This window comes from Eublepharis macularius, chromosome 6 (genome assembly GCF_028583425.1).
Source record: "Eublepharis macularius isolate TG4126 chromosome 6, MPM_Emac_v1.0, whole genome shotgun sequence".
Taxonomy (NCBI): Eukaryota; Metazoa; Chordata; class Lepidosauria; order Squamata; family Eublepharidae; genus Eublepharis; species Eublepharis macularius.
In genome coordinates this window covers 111,546,598-111,565,229 of record NC_072795.1, presented here as the reverse complement: position 1 = coordinate 111,565,229, position 18,632 = coordinate 111,546,598, and the positions used below count along the sequence as shown (strand labels likewise).

Genomic DNA, 18,632 nt, shown 5'->3' with positions numbered 1-18,632 from the left:
GAATGCATGAAGATCACACACACTCTACCACAGCAGTGGAAAAAGTTCAGTGTGGCAACAAATGATGTGAAATTAAGATCTATTCATTATTTTGCCTTCCATCCCCCTCCTCCTCCCTCTCCATTTCCACAAAACAGACTTAGGCAAGTGCTTCTCAGCTGACGGTGGTAGCCATCCAGAGGCAGCCAACTGTTAGGACAGAGGAGCTGCCTCTCTCCACCTCAGACGGCAGCCCAGGTGTGGTAGACATAGTGGCCTCTGCTGCTGTAAGGCAGTGAGAGCGGGGGCGGGGGGGAGGGACACAATTCCTCTGTCCGCTTCCTGGCTGGCTGGCTGGCTGAAGTGCTCTCACTGCTGTGGAAGCAGGCTCTTGGTGGAGGCTAGGAAGCACTGATGTGGGTGAGGAAGAACAGAGAAGGAAGAGGACATAACAGTAACAAAGACAAATGTAATTATGAAGGCAAACTTGTAATCTTATTGTTAAAACAAAAACATTTTTTGATCAGTTGTAATTCTGGGAGATCTTCAGGCAAACCTAGTTCAATGGGACTTATTGTCCAGTAAGGGTGCGTTGGATTGCAGCCTGTGGACCAAACTACATGTTATGTGGGAGATCTGTGACTGACAGCCTCAGTCTTGTCTATCTTTCCTTTGGTAGTTGAAGTACAGGTTTGAGGCCTGCCAATTTGTCCTCAGCAACCCAGGAAGGGGGTCTTTCAAACTTTCTCCTGAGCTGTTTTCCTGACAAAATCATCCCAGTCCCCTCCTGTCAACAGGGGGAAAATACAGCTGTATGTGGCTGTGGAAATGTTCTGAGAAATCTTTTTCAGTACTTCAAGTGTTCTAGCTCCGAGTTCTGTCCCTGGATTTGAACTGGGGTTACCAGTCTCAAAGTGAAGGACCCAAAGTTCTCTCAACATTACAACCAATCTTCAAACAACAGAGAAAGGGTCCCCCAGAGGCAATGGCAGCTTTAGAGGGTGGACTCAAGCATCACATTTCTAATATGCTCACTCCCCAGGCAGCAGCCCCAAATCTCCAGGAATTTCCCAAGTCAGGGACTTTTTACTTGCTCCACTCAGAATCAGCCCAAAGTACATCAGTCAGGCTGGTTTAGCAGCTCAGGTTATTCAAGAGCACTTATTAAGGGAAGCTAGTCAAGAGATGAACTTGCCAAATGAGAGCAGAGCCCTTTTCTAATTATACTGAAACCTAGATGGGTTGCAAAAGACTAGGGCACTAATTGTTGCTTAGGATACATCAGTGTGGGTGCAACCAACCAACCCAGGTCTAGAAATCAGGTGATAAAATTTGAGACAGAGAGATCAACTCTGAAGTCAGAACTGACACTTTTGGTAGCAGCAAAATGTAAAAAGGGTCTAACTCAGGACTTGGTTACCCCGGGTATTTGCTACCCAGCACAGTGCAAACCTTTAACCTTTATCTTGTAACCATGTCATAGTCATGGGACTCCAGTCCCTTAGTGAGATTCATTTTAATTATTAAACATGGAGTTATTTTTAAAACAACAGTGATGCCTAGTGGCCATTGCTCCTGATTATCTTGCATAGCTGCGTCATTTCTTCAGTATGGGTGTGACCAACAAAACATTGTATGTTCTTTTGCTTCAGTGTAACTTCCCTCTGGTAGATTTTTTACAAAGTTAACTTACACCAGAGGCCCTCTATTTCCCACCAAACACATGCCCCAGTCCAGCTAGGAGCTTAACGTACAAAATCAGGTTCTGTGTGCATGAGGGACTGCATGCTCAAATGGGGCCATCTCTACATGCAACACCCTCCCCACCGTTTGACAGAGGCAAAGTTGTATGCGTAGAGTCCTATTTATAATTGCTGAAATTCTGCTAACTGGAAGTTTATGAGATGAGGGAAAGCCATTTGGTAATTCACTTACAAGTTCCCCCCACCCCAAAAAGCACTCCTAAGAACAAGTGACGGTTTTAAGTATGGATAGGAGACATCTATCACATGACAATCTTGCATGAACTTATCCAGAGAATTGCTGAAGAATTGACTCAAATAGAGAAGATACCAAACAAATATCGGGTTTGCTGTTTGTGTATTCACAACTCTCAAGAAAAGCATCACAAGAATGAGGGGTTAATATGAAAAGAGTTTTGGTGTATGCTTCTACAAAGCTCGACTTTTGAGTACCTGACATGCTTCCTGCTGGTTGTGTAAAAATCCGATTTAACATTCTGAGCTGAAGAACTCATGAGGAAAATGGCAGTCTGTTCATATCATAAGACAGTGTTACAGCAAGTTACAGTAAGCCAGGTCATGATCAGTTTGGGTGCCACACTCGTTTGAGTGAGTGAGTTCATCATAGTGGTATAGAAGGCTCTGGGTCCACGATAATGGGGGTTATTTATTGAACATGTTTGTGAACAGCAATTTCATATTGGTGATTAAAGTGGAATATTCTGTAGTGTGGCAAATAAAAAAAGAATCCCCCAGTAAACAAAGATATTCAAATACATTAAAGAAATGGAGACCACCAAATGTCTGGGCAAGAAAAGGTCAATCAGCTTCTGATTAGGGATTCCATTCCCCCAGTGGGGGCAGGGGATCCCCCGCTTTCACCCTCCACCCCCTGCCTCCACTTACCTGGCTGGCGGGGGAGGTCATCGTGCTGCCCTGAGAGCAGTCCTGTGCTTTGCCGCAGGCTGATTTGGGCCCAAAACGGGCCGAATTGGGCCCATTTGAGGTCCAAATAGGGCCAATTTTAGGCCCAAATCAGCCTGCAGAGAAGGGCAGGAGCACTCCTGCACCTGCATGTTGATGTCACCAGAAATGACATCATTGCGCTGCATGCACGTGAATACAGCAGTAATGAGAAGAAAGAGGTAAGAGCCACGTCTTCACCTTTCCCCCCACCAGGAGGGTAAGGGCACCCGGCAACCCAACTTCTGATGGAAAGCTATGCTACTGGCACCAGCACTCGATGAATTATTGCTGTTCCAGCTTTATTAGTGATGTGTTTGCTGAGATCTCTACACTGAGAGCTGAACTTAGTTAGAAGGGAAACAGCAATCCCAAAAGGAGCTTCTGGTGGTGATTTTTTTTCTTGGGGTAAACATAGTAATAATGACAACAGGCTTCGTAGTACAAAACTTGAGTCCAGTAGCACTTTACAGACAAAGTTTTCCTGGGTATGAGCTGATATCTGAGAAAATCTGTTGGTCTCTTAAGGTGCTACTGGTCTCACATTTTGTTCTGCTCTTACAGACCAACATGGTACCCCCATGAAACTATCAAGGTGATGGTTGATAGGTGAAAGGGTCCCATACAGAGATTGGGAAAACCCTGTGCCAGAGAGGAAGGATTGACAGAAAAATGCTTTGGCAGAGTGTAAAGGAGCTTCTTATAGCCACATTCATATTGCACAGGAAACTGATGAAGCCACAGTACTTCCAAAGCCTGAGGCTACCTGCAACCTATGAAGACACGAGCCCAGAGGACTGGCCCTGCCTAAATGAATCCCGTTTTCAGCCATTTGCTGCCTCTGCGCCTCTTCAATTGTACAGGGTCTCTCAATTGCCATCTGTAGCAGGTGAGAATAGGACTTCCATCACGGTAGTATTAGGGCCCTTATTTCAGCACTCACTCAACCAGATTGTGAGTCACTTACGGGCTATATTCTTCTACACTTTCAAAAATGGTACCAACCTCAATCATTTATGGCTGGAGGCTTTTCCTCAACAAAGGACAACTGAAAGTCAATGAAGTTAATAAATATTTTTAAAAGCACAAAATCTCATATACACAAAACTCCTATACATTGTAACATCAGACAAGGTAATAGCAGAAGCATGATTTTGTCTGATGGCTCTGCCCAGAAGAGAGGAACTTCGCCCAACATTCCAACCTCTGAAGAGCCATTCCCAGATCAGCGAGAAGCAAAAACTGATTCCACTGGCAAGGAGAAGCCTGGCTTGCAATATCTGTAGCAGGGAGCAAAGCATTCCAATGGGTTGGTTTTACAGAGTTTCAGGTCAATGGATCCACCCTTCCTTGCAACTGCAACTTGTTAAGTAAATGGCTAGCACTCCACCCCAGAAAGAAACCTATTTTCAAAAAGAACTCATGCACAGAGTATTTCCTTGCACTAAAACAAGGCAATTTGGCCACTGTTTTCTTGAAAGGGCAGCCTCAGTGTACCTAATACAACCCTTGATACTACCAGTGTCCTTGGACTTCTCATTATGGTAAATATCCCTTAGTGCTCAGCCTTGTTGTAGGCTTTGTTGTTTCTGGTCAAGTTTTAAAGGTGAAAAACAGCACTGTAGAATGCAGATGGAAAAGAATGGCTGAGATTCTGAGCTCAGAAATCCCATCCCTGCCAATATACAACTGGCCAAAATGATTCTTTAGTACGAGTTCCAGAGACTGTACATGTCTGTCCCTTTTAAATTGGCTTATGTATTGCTTTATATGTGTGGAGTAAGGATCAGAGTATTACTAGTTAGGGAGGAATCCCCCTTTCAAATGAAAAAAACCTGATTTATCGTCGACCTAATCTTCTAATGTGTCACAGGAACTGCTGAAGCAGCAAAGAAACATGCTATTTTTTTGTCTGTGAAGAACCTTCTAAAGCAACTGTAGCTTGTTTTCATCATGTGAAGCCAACACAGCAAACCTCATTTGCTTTCTATAGTGCAACTGTTCTCTCTTGCTCTTTCTCCACCCTTACTTGGGAGATATTGCAGAGATATGCATTTCCCCTTATATCTCCAAAAGGGAAGAACTAGAGACTTATTTTTTAAAAATGAAAACCGAGAATTCAGAGAACCTGTTACAGAAATTATTACTACAGTAGATAAACACAATGATATTCTAGTGCTGTTTTTTTTTAATTAAAAAGCTCCTGATGATTGGAGGGGGTGTGTGATGAAAAGACAGTGTCAGGGGAAATGCCTGCCAGGTGTGTAGGAAAATCCAGGCTTTACTGTGATCTTTCCCAAACTTTTGGAACAAAGTGGGCTTGAGGAAAGATTGGAGAAAATTCAAGGAAACCCTAGGAAGTACACAAATGTAACACAGTACCGTGAGGAAACAGGAAAAAAACTTACAGTATTAAACCTTGTATGGAAAAGGCCTCTATTACAACTAAGTTTTAAGAAATTGGCTCTTTTGGTTCTCTCGAATCTTTACAAAGTGATGTCCTGGAGTTACTGTGACCACCTACAATACAGATCAGAAAGTCACAGTTACCACCCCATTCCTGACAGTGAACGCACTTAAAATGATCAAAGGAGGGTCAAGTAAAATAAACTAACACTATTATAGAAATCACTCCATACCATTACATTTCACATAATAAATAAACCAAGGTAGTTCTGTATTCCCTTAAAGAGCTATCCCTATATTGCCCCCACTGGACAAGAACACCATTATTTCTTATTTGTCATCCTTTCATCTAGCTTCCAGCCACTGTTTAACAGCCAAGGTTAGCTCGCGTGCCGCTAGGTAGGGAAGCTCAAAGTCCTTTTCAGAGATTATAAGGTGGGGTGTGTGTGTGGAATGAATGTGCACAGGGAAGGAACCACAAAGGCAAGCTCTACTCCAGACCTATGCGGGTTCATTGGAGTGCATATTTAGAGTTGAAATCTGTACATGTTCTGGGTTCTTTCTACCTTTTTAATGTATATTTTATTTTACTTCATTTATGCCCTGCCTTTCTCTCCATTGGAGACCCAAAGTGGCTTACATCATTCTCCTCTCCTCATTTCCCCCCTCACAACAACCCTGTAAGATAGGGTAGGCTGAAAGTATGTGACTGGCCCAAGGTCACCCAGCAAGCTTCCACGGCAGAGCAGGGAACTGAACCTGGGTCTCCCAGATCCTAATCTAGCACTCGAGCCACTACACAATACTGGTTCACATGTGGAGACAATCATATGCACAAATATGTGGATGCATATAGGTTCTACACATGCATCCCAATTAATAAGGATAAAGACATGATTAAGATTACCAGCCTCAAGGTGGGGCCTGGAAGGCTCCAGGAATTACAACTGATCTCCAGATGACAGGGATCAGTTCCCCTGTAGAAAATGGCTGTGTTGTTCAGCATTATATTCTGCTGAAGTCCCTCCCCTCCCCAACTTTCTCCTTCCCTAGGCTCCACACCCAAATTTCCAGGAATTTCCCAACATGGAGTTGGCAACCCTAGGCATGATTATAACTTCCTTCTGTCCCCTTCTCCTTTCTTGGGTCTTTTTTCTCTAGCTGTAAAAAGAGCCCTGTCCTCCACACATATTGGCTGTCATAGGGGCTGGGAACTCAGGCCAACTTATTGAACCCAAAGGGACATTTGTGGGTGTATTCTTTGTCTTCATTTTTATATTATTCATTGGTGCATCAACTCTGGTATTATCTACATATCATGCAAATATATAAATGCAAAGGCACTGAAAATTTTATACACACATGTATGTATATCACCCCTATCCCAACTGCAAACCAGGGACTAAATTTGCCCATTGACAAAGCGAGTGGAAGATCACTTGGATTGCCCATGTTCCCAAAGTGCTAGAACACTGACTAATACCTTTACTGGTCATGAAACCTAAACTATTATTTCACCACTGACACCAAGTAGGTCTGAGAACCAGAAAGCTGTAGGCCAAGAAAAGGTTTGACACTGCGGCAGTATTTCTCAGGTTTCTTATAACTGAGGTTCACTTATTCTCTGAATTCTGAGACATACGTTTCACTCGTTTTCATATTTTAAACCATAGAAGAAAGTAGGTAAGAACCACCCACTCATAGTGGAACCCAAACCTGATGTTCCTGCATACATCTGAGTATTCTTCTGAGTGGCAGCAGCTGTGGCAGAGAATCTTGTGGGAGGCTGAGTCATTCCGCCTCATTTATATATGGTTGGGAAAAGGCAAGTACAGAACAGTAAATCATACAGATATACAGTGGACAGTATTCCCCATAAGACTACAGGAGTCTTTAATCATTTATTTCCCCTGTGGCACATTAAGGGTTCCTCTCATGGCACACCAATGTGACCCACCACAGAGTTTGGGACTGGCTGTACTATAGACATTAACTTTACTGGCTTTATTGGAGCATGCACCTGCAAACCATCTGAAGGGTTACACAGTCTATCAAACTGGCTTATTCAGGTGATTTTTTTTTTAGCAGCTAGACAATATACAATATTTACATTGTAACGCACGAAGTGATTTCCTGAAGGCAGTGTGGATGGGCAACAGCAACAAAACATCTTGGAGTTCACAGTGGGATAGAAAGGTCTCTGCCTGCCTGCCTTTAGCTGAGCTACTGAGATTACAGAGAGGTAAAGGGCAGGCGTGACCCAGGTAAGAAGAAAGCAGCAACCCAAGGGGGCAGCAGACCAAAAGAAGTAGTGGAACCTAGGAAGGGGAGATTGGTTGAAGAGCCTGAGAAATTAAGGGAAGGAACGGAAACTGGGAGAGAGAACGGGGACAGGAGAAACCAAACATGTCCAGAAAGGCTGGCACATGTGTAAGACTTCTCCACTCTGCCATCACGCGACCTTCAAAGTCTCTCATCTGTCTCCTCCATTTTTTTTTACAATAAATCCCAATTTTTACACCGCAAAGGCCATTTCTGTTGCCCTGTTTACATGTTACAGTGAACACACACACACACAATGTACAGCATACACTTCATTTTTCTTTATATGGCCCCTTCCACATGTTCCAATTTTGGAGGGGGGGGTTCCCTGTCCCAAAGCCGTGTCTTCTCAATCTGCTTCGAGAACTCACCTTTCACATGCATCATCCCTCATGTGTGTTTTGTAGGTGTTTGTTGTGAAAAAAAAACCCAAAACAGAAAATGCGTTATCTGCGCTTCGTCACAAATGATGTTGGCGTATTCCCCCCCAACGTTCCTTTTTTTTTTTAAAGCGCATGTGGGATTGCACTATACCATTATCCTGTCTTTCAGCTTCTGTAGAAACTGTGCATGCGTCATTCTCTCTTCTCTACCATTGATTTCCTGCTCAAAGTTTTAAATGCAAAAGTGTTTAATAAATATGCGAACAGTAGAGTACCGCAATCACATGATTCCATGTTTAAAATAAAATCAGAAATGGCATTCCATTCTCAATGTTGTTCCTAGACGGATATTCTGATTGCTGAGTGATCCAATGTAGCAAGCACCGCAGTATGACTCCCTTTGTATACGTAGATATCGTAATTGCACAAGGACCGTTAAAAAAAAGTATAAAAAGGGGGGAGGAATTATATGATCATGCATGCGAGCCAAATGCATGTGTGATGTTTAAAGGAGGGGTAATGGCGAGAGGAGGGGTTGGAGATTTGTGTGAGGGCTCTTCCGAAGCGCAAAAGAGTCTCTGCATCCATTGATACGGTAGGAAAATCACAAGGAAAACCTGCATCAAAAATATAGATGGACCAAAACAGGTCTCACAAAAAACGCTTAAAAATCTGACCCATTCACACACGGGAAACGATGACGTGTGTAACAAGTGAGACAACTTGCCAGAGCTCCTTGGGCAGGCCGTCCCATTAAGGACCTGTGGAAGTGGCCTGTTGAGCGATTCTCATAGTGCATTTAATGCATGTACGACTGAACATGTGATTTAAAACCCACATTTATTCAGGTATTAGTCCACAGTTTCAACTGTAAAATGAATCTACATCGACTCTTTCTTACAAAGAGATGTAAGCATGTACATACAGGACATACATGTATTTACTGTAATATGTAAACAGAGCATGAATAACTTATAAGAGATAATGTGGAGGGAATAATTTAATATTCATAACCATTAATTGATGCATTTTAAAATATGTGCAGCTCTTTTTCTCAGAGCAGACATGCCACCTTTCCAGAGATCTGCCCTGCATTGGCCTTAGGAAAAGAGACACTCATTACAGTTCCTGTAATTGTGTATTTTCCTGGATCATACAATGGTGTTTTTCACATTGGGACATGCATGTGTAGTTTCCTCATTGCTGCTGCAGCAATCAATGCAGCACAGCTGCAACGGGGTTTCCGCATGGCAGGTTTCTCCATAGTTTTTTTTGCCCATTCCCCAAGGCAGCAGCCATTCCCCTCCTTGCATCCCCATGGGTTTTACAGGTGTTTTTTTTAAAAAAAGGGCAATTGAATATTGTTATATCAACATAACTTTACAGCTATGTATAACAAGTTCTCTGAATTCCCAACTTCCATTTTTTTAAAAAAAGTAAATCTCTAGCACCTTTCATTGGGAATATATATATATATATATATATATATATATATATATATATATATATATATATATATATATATATATATATATATATATATATAAATTTTATTTATTAGTGCAAAAACATAAAAAAATTAAAAAGCAAACAGAAGAGAAAAAGAAAAAAGAAAGAAAGAACAGTGCTGAGATATGCCTTTCTCCTTATTATCTCTGCAAGAGGATGTTCTAGAGACTTACTTTAAAAAAATAATAAAAGCTGGGATTTCAGAGAACCTGTTACACATACTGTTTTAAAGTTATATTGAGATAACAATATTCAGTCACCAATTAAAGAAGAAAAAAGTTCCCTAGGAACTGAGGGAAGAAATGGCTACCATGGGGAAAATGGGTGTCATGTGAGCAGAACAAGGAAAACCTGAACTTTCCCACCCACATGATAGTAAAGAGTCCAGTAGCACCCTTAAGACTAACCAACTTTATAGTAGCATAAGCTTTCGAGAACCACAGTTTTCTTCATCAGATGCATCTGACAAAGAGAACTGTGGTTCTTGAAGGCTTGCGCTACTATAAAGTTGGTTAGTCTTAAAGGTGCTACTGGACTCTTTACTATTTTGCATCTACAGACTAACACGGCTGACTCCTCTGGATCTATTCCCACCCACATGACACCCATCCAGGCTTTGCTGCAATCTTTCTCAAAATTTCAGAGCAAACAATGTTTGGGAAAGATCAAGGAAAAGCCAGGGAAGCCCCAAGAGGCACAACAAATGCACAACAATGCTGTGAGCAAGGCAGGAAGAAACCTGTTTCCCAACAGAATCAGAACCAAGGCAAATAACCTGTATGGAAATGGCCAATGTCTACGTAAGAAATATCTCACTCAGATACTTTTTAAAGCATGCATGCCCATGAGCTGCAAAGTAAGGATTCATGCAGTCCAAAGGGCACTGCACATGTTTTCCTGCTCCCTGAGACTACACCTGTGGTGATGCTTAAAAGTGTCTGAGAAAGGATAGATAATGCCCTTCAGATGCCAAATGGTATAAAAGCAAGTTTAAAGGAAAAATGAAGGCGAGCCTTAAGGGTGTGAGGAGTAGAGGGAAACGGTATTCACATCAAATCAACCTCATAGCTTTCTCTGCCTCCCATCTAAAAGATGATGTTCACCTCTACTGTAGCAGGACAAACATCATCCAGGTGTTCCACACAAACCATTCCTATCATCTTCCAGTTCCTTAGCTCTTATCTACTGCCACTGGTCCGCACAACGTGGTTTGTTATCTTCAGATACTGCCAAAGCTATTTATTGCAGCATATGTAGCTCCTGGGTAAATGTTACCTTAAAGCTGTTTGAGAAGGCACCTGTACTATTTTCCTCACTTATAATTCCAGTGGTAGGCATATTTATCTCAGGCCAGGGCCACCCGTGTCAGCAGAGTCCAAAACAGCACCTCAAAATACAAGAGAATACCCTGGAACTCCAAGCAGAAAGTGAAATGACGAGAACTGTGAGAGACAAAAGGAATTTAAGCCCAATTCGTTGCAGGAGTATCACTATTTAAACACGGATGTATTGGGCAGCGTTGTTACTGAACTCGGTTCCCTGGCCTGCACCACAAGTCTTCTCACTTACTCTCATTCCAGAGCTGCGAGCTGCTCGAGGGCTGAAATTGGGGGCAAACAAAGAATGGCTGCTACCACCACCATGTGAGCTTCTAGCTGGCCAGTAATGGAGACCACAGACTGGAGTAGCGGATACTTGGCCTGATCCTGCAAGGCTCTGTTTATCAGTATATATCCCACCCCCGACCCCAGTGTGGGACTGTCACTGCCATGGTAACTAAAGGCCATTCTGCCCCAAAACAATAGCACAGGTTTTAAAGAAACCAATGTTTGTTATTTGTACACAGTTCAAGAGTCACTCAATGTGAGCTGTGAAATTAAACATCTCCTTCCCCAAGAGTCTTAACACAGCACCTCAGCAACACATGAACAATGGACAGCTGGTTCAGAAGGCCGCCAGGCCAAACACCCCACATTCCCTCCATGCCCTCCAGATTAGGTTTCTTCATATCTCCCTCCATGACAAATGTCTGTTCTCAGAGTCAGGACACACCAGGCTCCATCTCTGCCATAACAAAGACTAAAACAACAAAGAGTGCAGCACCATTTCAGAACCCACCATGCTCCTGGTGGCTGGAACAGCAGCAGCGATGAGCAGGGAATGAGGAAAAGGGTCTTCTCGGCATTTTAAAAATCTTATTGCTTGAAAATCTATTTATAGCACCCTTGAAGTAAAAGCCCTGCTGATTCAAGCCACATTCTGAGGTAACCTAACCCGGCCTGTACAAGCACTGTGCATTTAATTGCTCGTGGTGGTTTGTTTGCAACGGAATGGCTGCTGCAACTCCCCCCCCCCCCCACTTGTATCTTCCTTTGTATTTCTTTTTGTTTTTAAATAAAAGTGTTTTTAAAAGTGCCGCGGACAAAAAAATAAAATAAAAAAGAAAGAAAAATCATTTGTCGGTATTATTAAATTATCATGACTGTGTTTGAAATTGCTATTCCTTCCATTTTGGAAAGGGGCCCAGAAATGTGGTGGCTTTGCCCCATGTAAACTGTGGAGAAAGAGAGCGATAACTGAAGATTCTAGAAAATGAAACTTCCTCTCATGTCCCTATAGGGGAGGAGGTCCTCAGGTTGCTGGAAGACTGTTTGGCCTCTGTGCTGTCCTTCTTCCACCCTGCTGCATCTTGAGGGAGAAGACGAAACTTGCTTTCTCTTTGTGACACAGCTAAAGGGTTGTCCAAGACAGCCGGGAGGACTCGGGAAGCCAAGCTGCTCTGGAGGTCTCCAGGGCCCCAGCCTGCTGCGTGATGAGTAGGAGGTAGAAGTCTTGACATGTCAACTTTTGAAGAGTTGTTGCTGGAACTACCCCAAGATTGTGAAGCAGTCTTAGCTTGACAGATACCACGGGCAGCTGAGGCGGCTAGGGGGCCATGGGCCACCTCTGTTTCTTTGGTAACTGTGCCTTTTATCCTTTGCAGATGGCTCATGATAGTGGGATTAAAAGGCTGTTGAGGGAGAGGGCTTGGAAGAATGACACCCCCCTGTGTTCCAGTCTGCAGAGCTCCTTGGTGGACGCTGGGTGGCTGGCTGGTGGTGGAGACTTTTTTGTTACAGGATTCACAGCATAGCTTGTTGTAGCCCGGGATGGAGCAGTAGCGAGCCAAGACCTCCATCTGGCAGAATATGGACTTGTCTCCAAGGCAAGGTTCCTCTACGAATGAGAGAAATGACAAAGGCTTTGTAAGAGGATCTATCAGATTGGCAAACTGCCACCAAATCCATTGTGACATCAAATTACCACATACAAATGGCTGGTAAATGGAAACACTGTGTTTGCTAGGAAAATAAATTCCCATGTGATACATCACATTAATGCAGCTGCATCCAATTCAAGCCAACCTGGCCTATACAGCTCTGAACACTGTTGCAGAAGCATGGCATATACTTTAAATATTGTATATAGCAATAAATGAACCGAGGAAAGAAAAATGCACAGAGATAAAGGCAGAATCAACAGGAGTCAGGACCCCAAACTCTGTGAAATGGCCATAAACTGAAGGCTGTCATACATGCAACAATCTCTCTGAGGTAGTCCAGGGCACAAAAGATACAGGAGGCATGGAAAAGGTGAGTTCTCCCATATCTACATAGTAATCCTGGCCTTGTATAGCAGCTTCACTTTAAAAGCTGGAAGTCTGGGGTAGACACGGTCACGATCTGAATTACGATTTCAACCCCCCCCCCCCCCATTTTGGCGTTTGCACCATCGTGACTCAGCTAATCGGTTCCGTCCACGGCAACCAATCCAGCAGTCGGGGGTTTGCTTGTTCGGGACTTGATCGGATATATCGGTTTCTGTTCGGAATTGCAGACACTCTTGCGCCAGTAATTTATTCCCGGGGCAACGGAGTCAGGGGAATGAGCTGTGTTTGCCCTCCTTCTGTCGCCCTCGAACACGAATGGAAGCCCAGCTTTCCTTGATTAGCAGGCTTCCTTCCAACCACAGAGCAGCAACCCAGGGGAGGGATGGGGAAGGGGGTGTTCTGAAGCCATGAGCACAAAGGAAAGGCAAAAGGCAGCGCGGGAGGCTGGGAGGCCGCCCACGCCGTTCATCTTTCCCCAGGACAAGGGGCATGTGGGCAAGCTGGCCAACCCTTGTCCTGGGGAAAGGCAAAAGGCAGCGTGGGAGGCTGGGAGGCCACCCGCGCCAGTCGTCTTTCCCCAGGACAAGGGGCGCGCGGGCAAGCCAGTCGCCCCTTGTCCTGGGGAAAGGCAAAAGGCAGTGCAGGAGGCTGGGAGGCTGCCTGCACCGTTCACCTTTCCCCAGGACAAGGAGCATGTGGGCAGGCCGGCTGCCCCTTGTCTTGAGTGGCAGGTGAACGACGCGGGCAGCTGCCGAGCCACTCGCGCTGCCGCCAGCTCCGCAGTGCACCGGGACAGCTGGCTTGCTGCATGGGCGGGGGGGGGGCGACCCAGGAGTGCGCGCGCGCACACACACGCGCAAGAGCCTGACTACGGTTGCCCTGGGTGCTGGCGACCGTAGATCCAGCCCTGGGAATGTCCCCTCCCTGAGGGGAGGCGGGTCGTTGCCGGGTTAAAAACTCCCCCCCTCTACTCTAAGTGTGTGTGTGTGTGTGAATGTCCCCTCCCTCCCTGAAGGGAGGCGGCTCATCGCCGCCTCCCCCTGCCCACTGGGCCTGGCGGCCGCTGCCACCAACCACCATTCCTGTATCGCTGGAAACAGTGGGGCGCCCTCCCGCTTTGGCCTTCCCGATTCCAGATCAGAAATGGGACTTGATCGGTTAGAATTGGTGGCCTGGGTTTGGCAGCGGCCCGGATCCACGAACGGCTTAATTGGTATTTTTTTTTATCATGCCCATCTCTAGTCTGGGGCTTTGTGTCACTTCTCCGGCACCTACCATATTACAGGCTAAAGAACCGCAAGTCTTGTGCCATATTTGGAAAGGGAAACTTAATGTAGAAAGAGCTTATTTAGAACAGAAGCACTGAGGATTCAAAATGATGCATGGACAGAGACAACCACAGCCATCTGTTTATGGTAGACAAGGTGCATAAGAACATGTGCCAAATGGCATTAGGCATATCAGTATGTCAGCAACTTCAGCACAGCAGCCTAAGGTTGTCTATATTTTGGCTTGCAAATGATAGTTTTTTGCAGTCTTTTAGGTCTAGATAGCAGATTCCTTGTATTGCTGATTTTATATGTACTGTGTTTTTCTGTGTTTTAGTGTGTTTTAATCTATATGATTTTATTGTTGTGAGCTCCCTGAGCTTCCTTGCAGGGAGGGCGACATATAAATATGATTGAATTAACAAATAAATAAGAAGTAAAGATAGAGAGAGGAATATAGGCATCAGGGAGACACAAGGATGAAAACAGTTTAAAAGACAGGCAGGCAAAGTACTTATGTACTATATAGACAGCCCTTGGAGGGCGCTAAAATCTGCAGATAACTCTACGAACACTAGATGGCACCTGAACACCTAACAGGGCTTCCCATTCAAGCAATGCTTTCTAAGCTTTTGCATATTGAGCCCAAAGTAGTCCCAACTCGCAACTGAGATCATGCATCTATAGAGTTGAAGGCTTTCGACATTATTTGATTTAAGGAGAGACACGATTTATTGTCCCCTATGTTACATAGGCCTGTTTCTCCAAAAGACTGCTTATTTTAAATTTATAAGTACTCTGGTTATAAGCACTTAGGCCACAGTCTCCTTAGCAACTGCAGGAGCAAAATTCCGATCTTGGTTTTAAAGATGCAGGAAGTTGTTTCTTTTATATCATTTTTTTATTTACAGCAGGTCTAGGAAACATGAGACCCATCAAGCCAATCACAGGTCCCCAGCATAAACGTTCTGGTTTTGCAATCAGAGGCAAGGGGGAAAGAGACAGCTACTACCCTGAACCAGTGTGATGTAGGGGCTAGCAGACTAAGAGCAGAACCACAAGTGACAAAAGGCACAGATTGGACACTTGTCAGTTTCCCTCAAGTTTTGATGGGAAATGTAGGCCGCTTGGCGGAATGTTGGACAAGTGACAGTTGAAAACTCCATTGGACAGCAGTCGGAGAGCGAAGCTGCGAGACCAGGATGCCTACATTTCCCATCAAAACTTGAGGGAAGCTGACAAGTGTCCAACCTGTGCCTTTTGTCACTTGTGGTTCTGCTCTAAGATCTGGCAAACAGGGTTCAAATCCCCACATGGCCATGAAAACTCACTAGCTGATTCTGGATCAGATATATTCTCTCAACCCAGCTTACCTCACAAGAATGATGCAAGGATAAAATGGGGAAGGGGGAAAAGGATGTATGCCCCCCAGACTCCTTTGAGGAAGGGCAACATTAACATATACTAGACAGATACACAGGACAGCCTGGCCAACTCCAGGAATTCCTGAATGAAGAGGATTGTTTGGATCCATTCCAATCTGGCTTCAGGCCTGGTTACGGGGCTGAAACAGCCTTTGTTGCTCTGGAGGATGACATGTGCCAGGAAACAGACAGGGCTAATGCAATCCTGTTAATTCTCCTGGACCTCTTAGCAGCTTTTGATACCACTGATCATGGTGTCCTCTGGACTACTTTCAGGATTGGGACTGGGAGACACAGTTTTGCAGTGGTTTTAGGTCCTTCCTTGAAGGTAGGTTACAGAGAGGTGCTGGGAAACTGCTGCTTGGCCTCTTGCCTTTGGGGTTCCATCTTGTCCCCTCTGGATTTCAACATCTATGTAAAAGGACTCAGAGTGGTCATTTGGAGATTTGGGACGGGTTGAGTTGACACCAATATGTAGATGACGCTCAGCTGCCAGCAGATCCCAGGGAGGCTGTAGAAACCGCAAACAGGTGCCTGGAGGCAGTTTTGGGACGAATAAGGGGTAACAAGCTGAAATTTAATCCAGACAAAACAGAAGTGCTACTGGCGGGGAAAAGGTTTGACCCAGGAATGAGAATATCTCGTGTTCCAGATGGGGTTGCATTGCTGCTAAAGGAGCAGGTTTGTAGCTTGGGGGTGCTACTGGTCTCAGATCTCCTGTTGGATAAACAGGAAGCGGTGGTGGCAAGGGGCATCTTTCACCAGCTGTAGCTGGTGAGCCAGCTGTGACCCTTCCTGGGAAGGAAAGATCTTGTCATTGTAGTACATGCCCTGGTAACATCTAGATTAGCTTACTGCAATGCACTCTGTGTGGGGCTGCCCTTGAAGACTGTCTGGAAGCTTCAGTTGGTACAGAATTGCTGCTGTCAGAATGCTGGCTAGAGTAGGTCACAGGGACCATATCACGCCAGTCTTGTTCCATCCACACTGGGTCTCAATTTGCTTCCTGGCCCAATTCAAGGTGCTGGTATTGACCTTTAAAGCTCTCTATGGCCTAGAACCAGCATTCCTTAAGGACCACCTTCTCCCATAGAATCCTACCCATTCATTCTAGGCACTTTGGGAGGCCCTGCTTCAGGTGCCCCCACCATATAAAGCTAGACAAGCCATAACCCAAGAAAGAGTCTTCTCAGTCACGCCAACAAAACTTTGGAACTCCCTCCCCAGGAAGATTTATCTGACCCTCTCTAGTGATATCATCCTCCAGGCGGGAAGATTTGTTTTGTTTTGTTTGGCATTGTAATGATTTTAAGTGTGTGTGTGTCTTTAAATCCTTGGTATGGTACAGATGAAGAGTGGGGGTGAAAGAGAGGGATGAGTGAGTGAGATGATTGGTTGATGACTGAGAGTGTGGACAGAGGGAACTGCAGTTTTTAGTCACTAAGGGAGAGAAAAGATTCAGACTGGGCAAAGCAGGGAAGCTGTGTGGAAGCCTGAGGGGATTCTTGTTCTAGTTCAATTAGGCAAGCTGTGTGCAGCCTGAGAGAGTCTGTGAATTTCCGAGAGAAATATAACCTGTGTGGAAATCTGAACTCTGTGTGTCTGAGAGAAACCCATTCGTTCTATCTAAAGCAGGCAAACTGTGTGTGTACTTGAGAGAAAGTCTATGTGTATTTAAGTGAGAAATTGATACCTGAAGCAGACAAACTGTGCGTGCAGCCTGAGAGAGAAAGTTTATGAAGATCTGAGTGACTGTGCCTAAGTAAAATAACTTTAAGAACAAATAACACTCTTTGAAACCATCAAGCTTAAGAAATAATAGCCTAGAAGATCAAAATACATGGCTGGTGAGCAGCATTCAACACGGTGAGTTATAAGTTGTGCAGGCCTGATTTAGAGAGTACCAGTTAAGCACTGGGATAGATTGTTTTCCATCTACTGAACTCTGACCACTTCAGAGACTATTTTGATTATTCAAGGGGAGACAGGCAAGACCAACATGGCTGCTTTCCACGCTTATAACGAGAAACCCAAGAAGAAACTGCACAGTCTGTGCAGGGCTTTATCAGTGTAACAGCACAAAGCCCTGGCAACAATTCTGCTATTTTATCAGCAGAATCTTTCCTGAGTAGTTCAGGATTTACAGGAAAAAAATGAGGGTGAAACAGATGATGATTCCATGCAAGGTTCTGAAGCAGGACCACACTTACTTGATGTTATCTTGGTGACCGGGTTTTTGGCACTCTCCTGAGGCACCCACTGAGCCTTAGGAGTCACATTATCACTGGTGTCTGCATTTGTCGTGACACTTGATAGCTTTCCTGGAGGGAAAAAAAATTAGGCCAAAGTGTCTGGATCACAATGGTGAGTCAAAAAAATTTAAGGTCAGGTGGGACTTCTTGTGATACTCCTCAATCTTCTATGATAAAGATTAAGTCTTTTAGGGCTTCATAGAGCATACCACAGACCTCAAAAGCATTCTAACAGATACATCTGCCATCCAAGATACTGGTGGCCAAAAATGGCATCAAAGAAGTCCCAAATAAATTCATAGACAAATACTCCAAACCAGCAGCCTCTGGACCCAGGAATACCAAAGGCATGAATTTGTGTAAACAATATTTAAGGTGTTAGAAGCTAGGAACAAATGCACAGCTGAAGCAATGAACAAGAAAGTTAGGGCAGCCTACAGCAGTTGACTCCTAGAATTGTCACTTATGCCAACCTGCCTCTCTAACCTGCTGTCCTGGTGCATCCCCCAGTCCTGAACACCTGCTTCTCTTGATGGATATAAGTTCATCAGACCTGGCTGCTACAGTTCCTTAGGATAATAATACACATGACAAACCAATGCAAACAGACCTACCTGCTATGTATTATCAAGCATGATGGCCCTCAAGCACACTTTTTAAAAAATGCCGCAACCATTTTATCCATGTTGCACGTGTGCATTCGTACTGATGGAATTTCTTGCACAATTCCAGCCT

The 18,632-nt window shown here is 44.5% G+C and overlaps 1 protein-coding gene across 2 annotated transcripts in view; it reads right to left on the bottom strand.

Moving 5' to 3' along the window:
* Nucleotides 1-11,726: 11,726 nt before the first annotated feature.
* ADAMTS14 (ADAM metallopeptidase with thrombospondin type 1 motif 14) overlaps nucleotides 11,727-18,632 on the bottom strand; it is a 95,901-nt gene continuing 88,995 nt past the window's right edge. For both annotated transcript variants that reach the window (XM_054983370.1, XM_054983371.1), the window contains exons 21-22: nucleotides 17,856-17,966; nucleotides 11,727-12,520 (exon numbers count right to left, since the gene is read on the bottom strand). In XM_054983370.1, coding sequence (XP_054839345.1) covers nucleotides 11,910-12,520; nucleotides 17,856-17,966 — 722 coding nt within the window. In that variant the 3' untranslated portion in view covers nucleotides 11,727-11,909. The remainder of the gene's footprint in view (nucleotides 12,521-17,855; nucleotides 17,967-18,632) is intronic.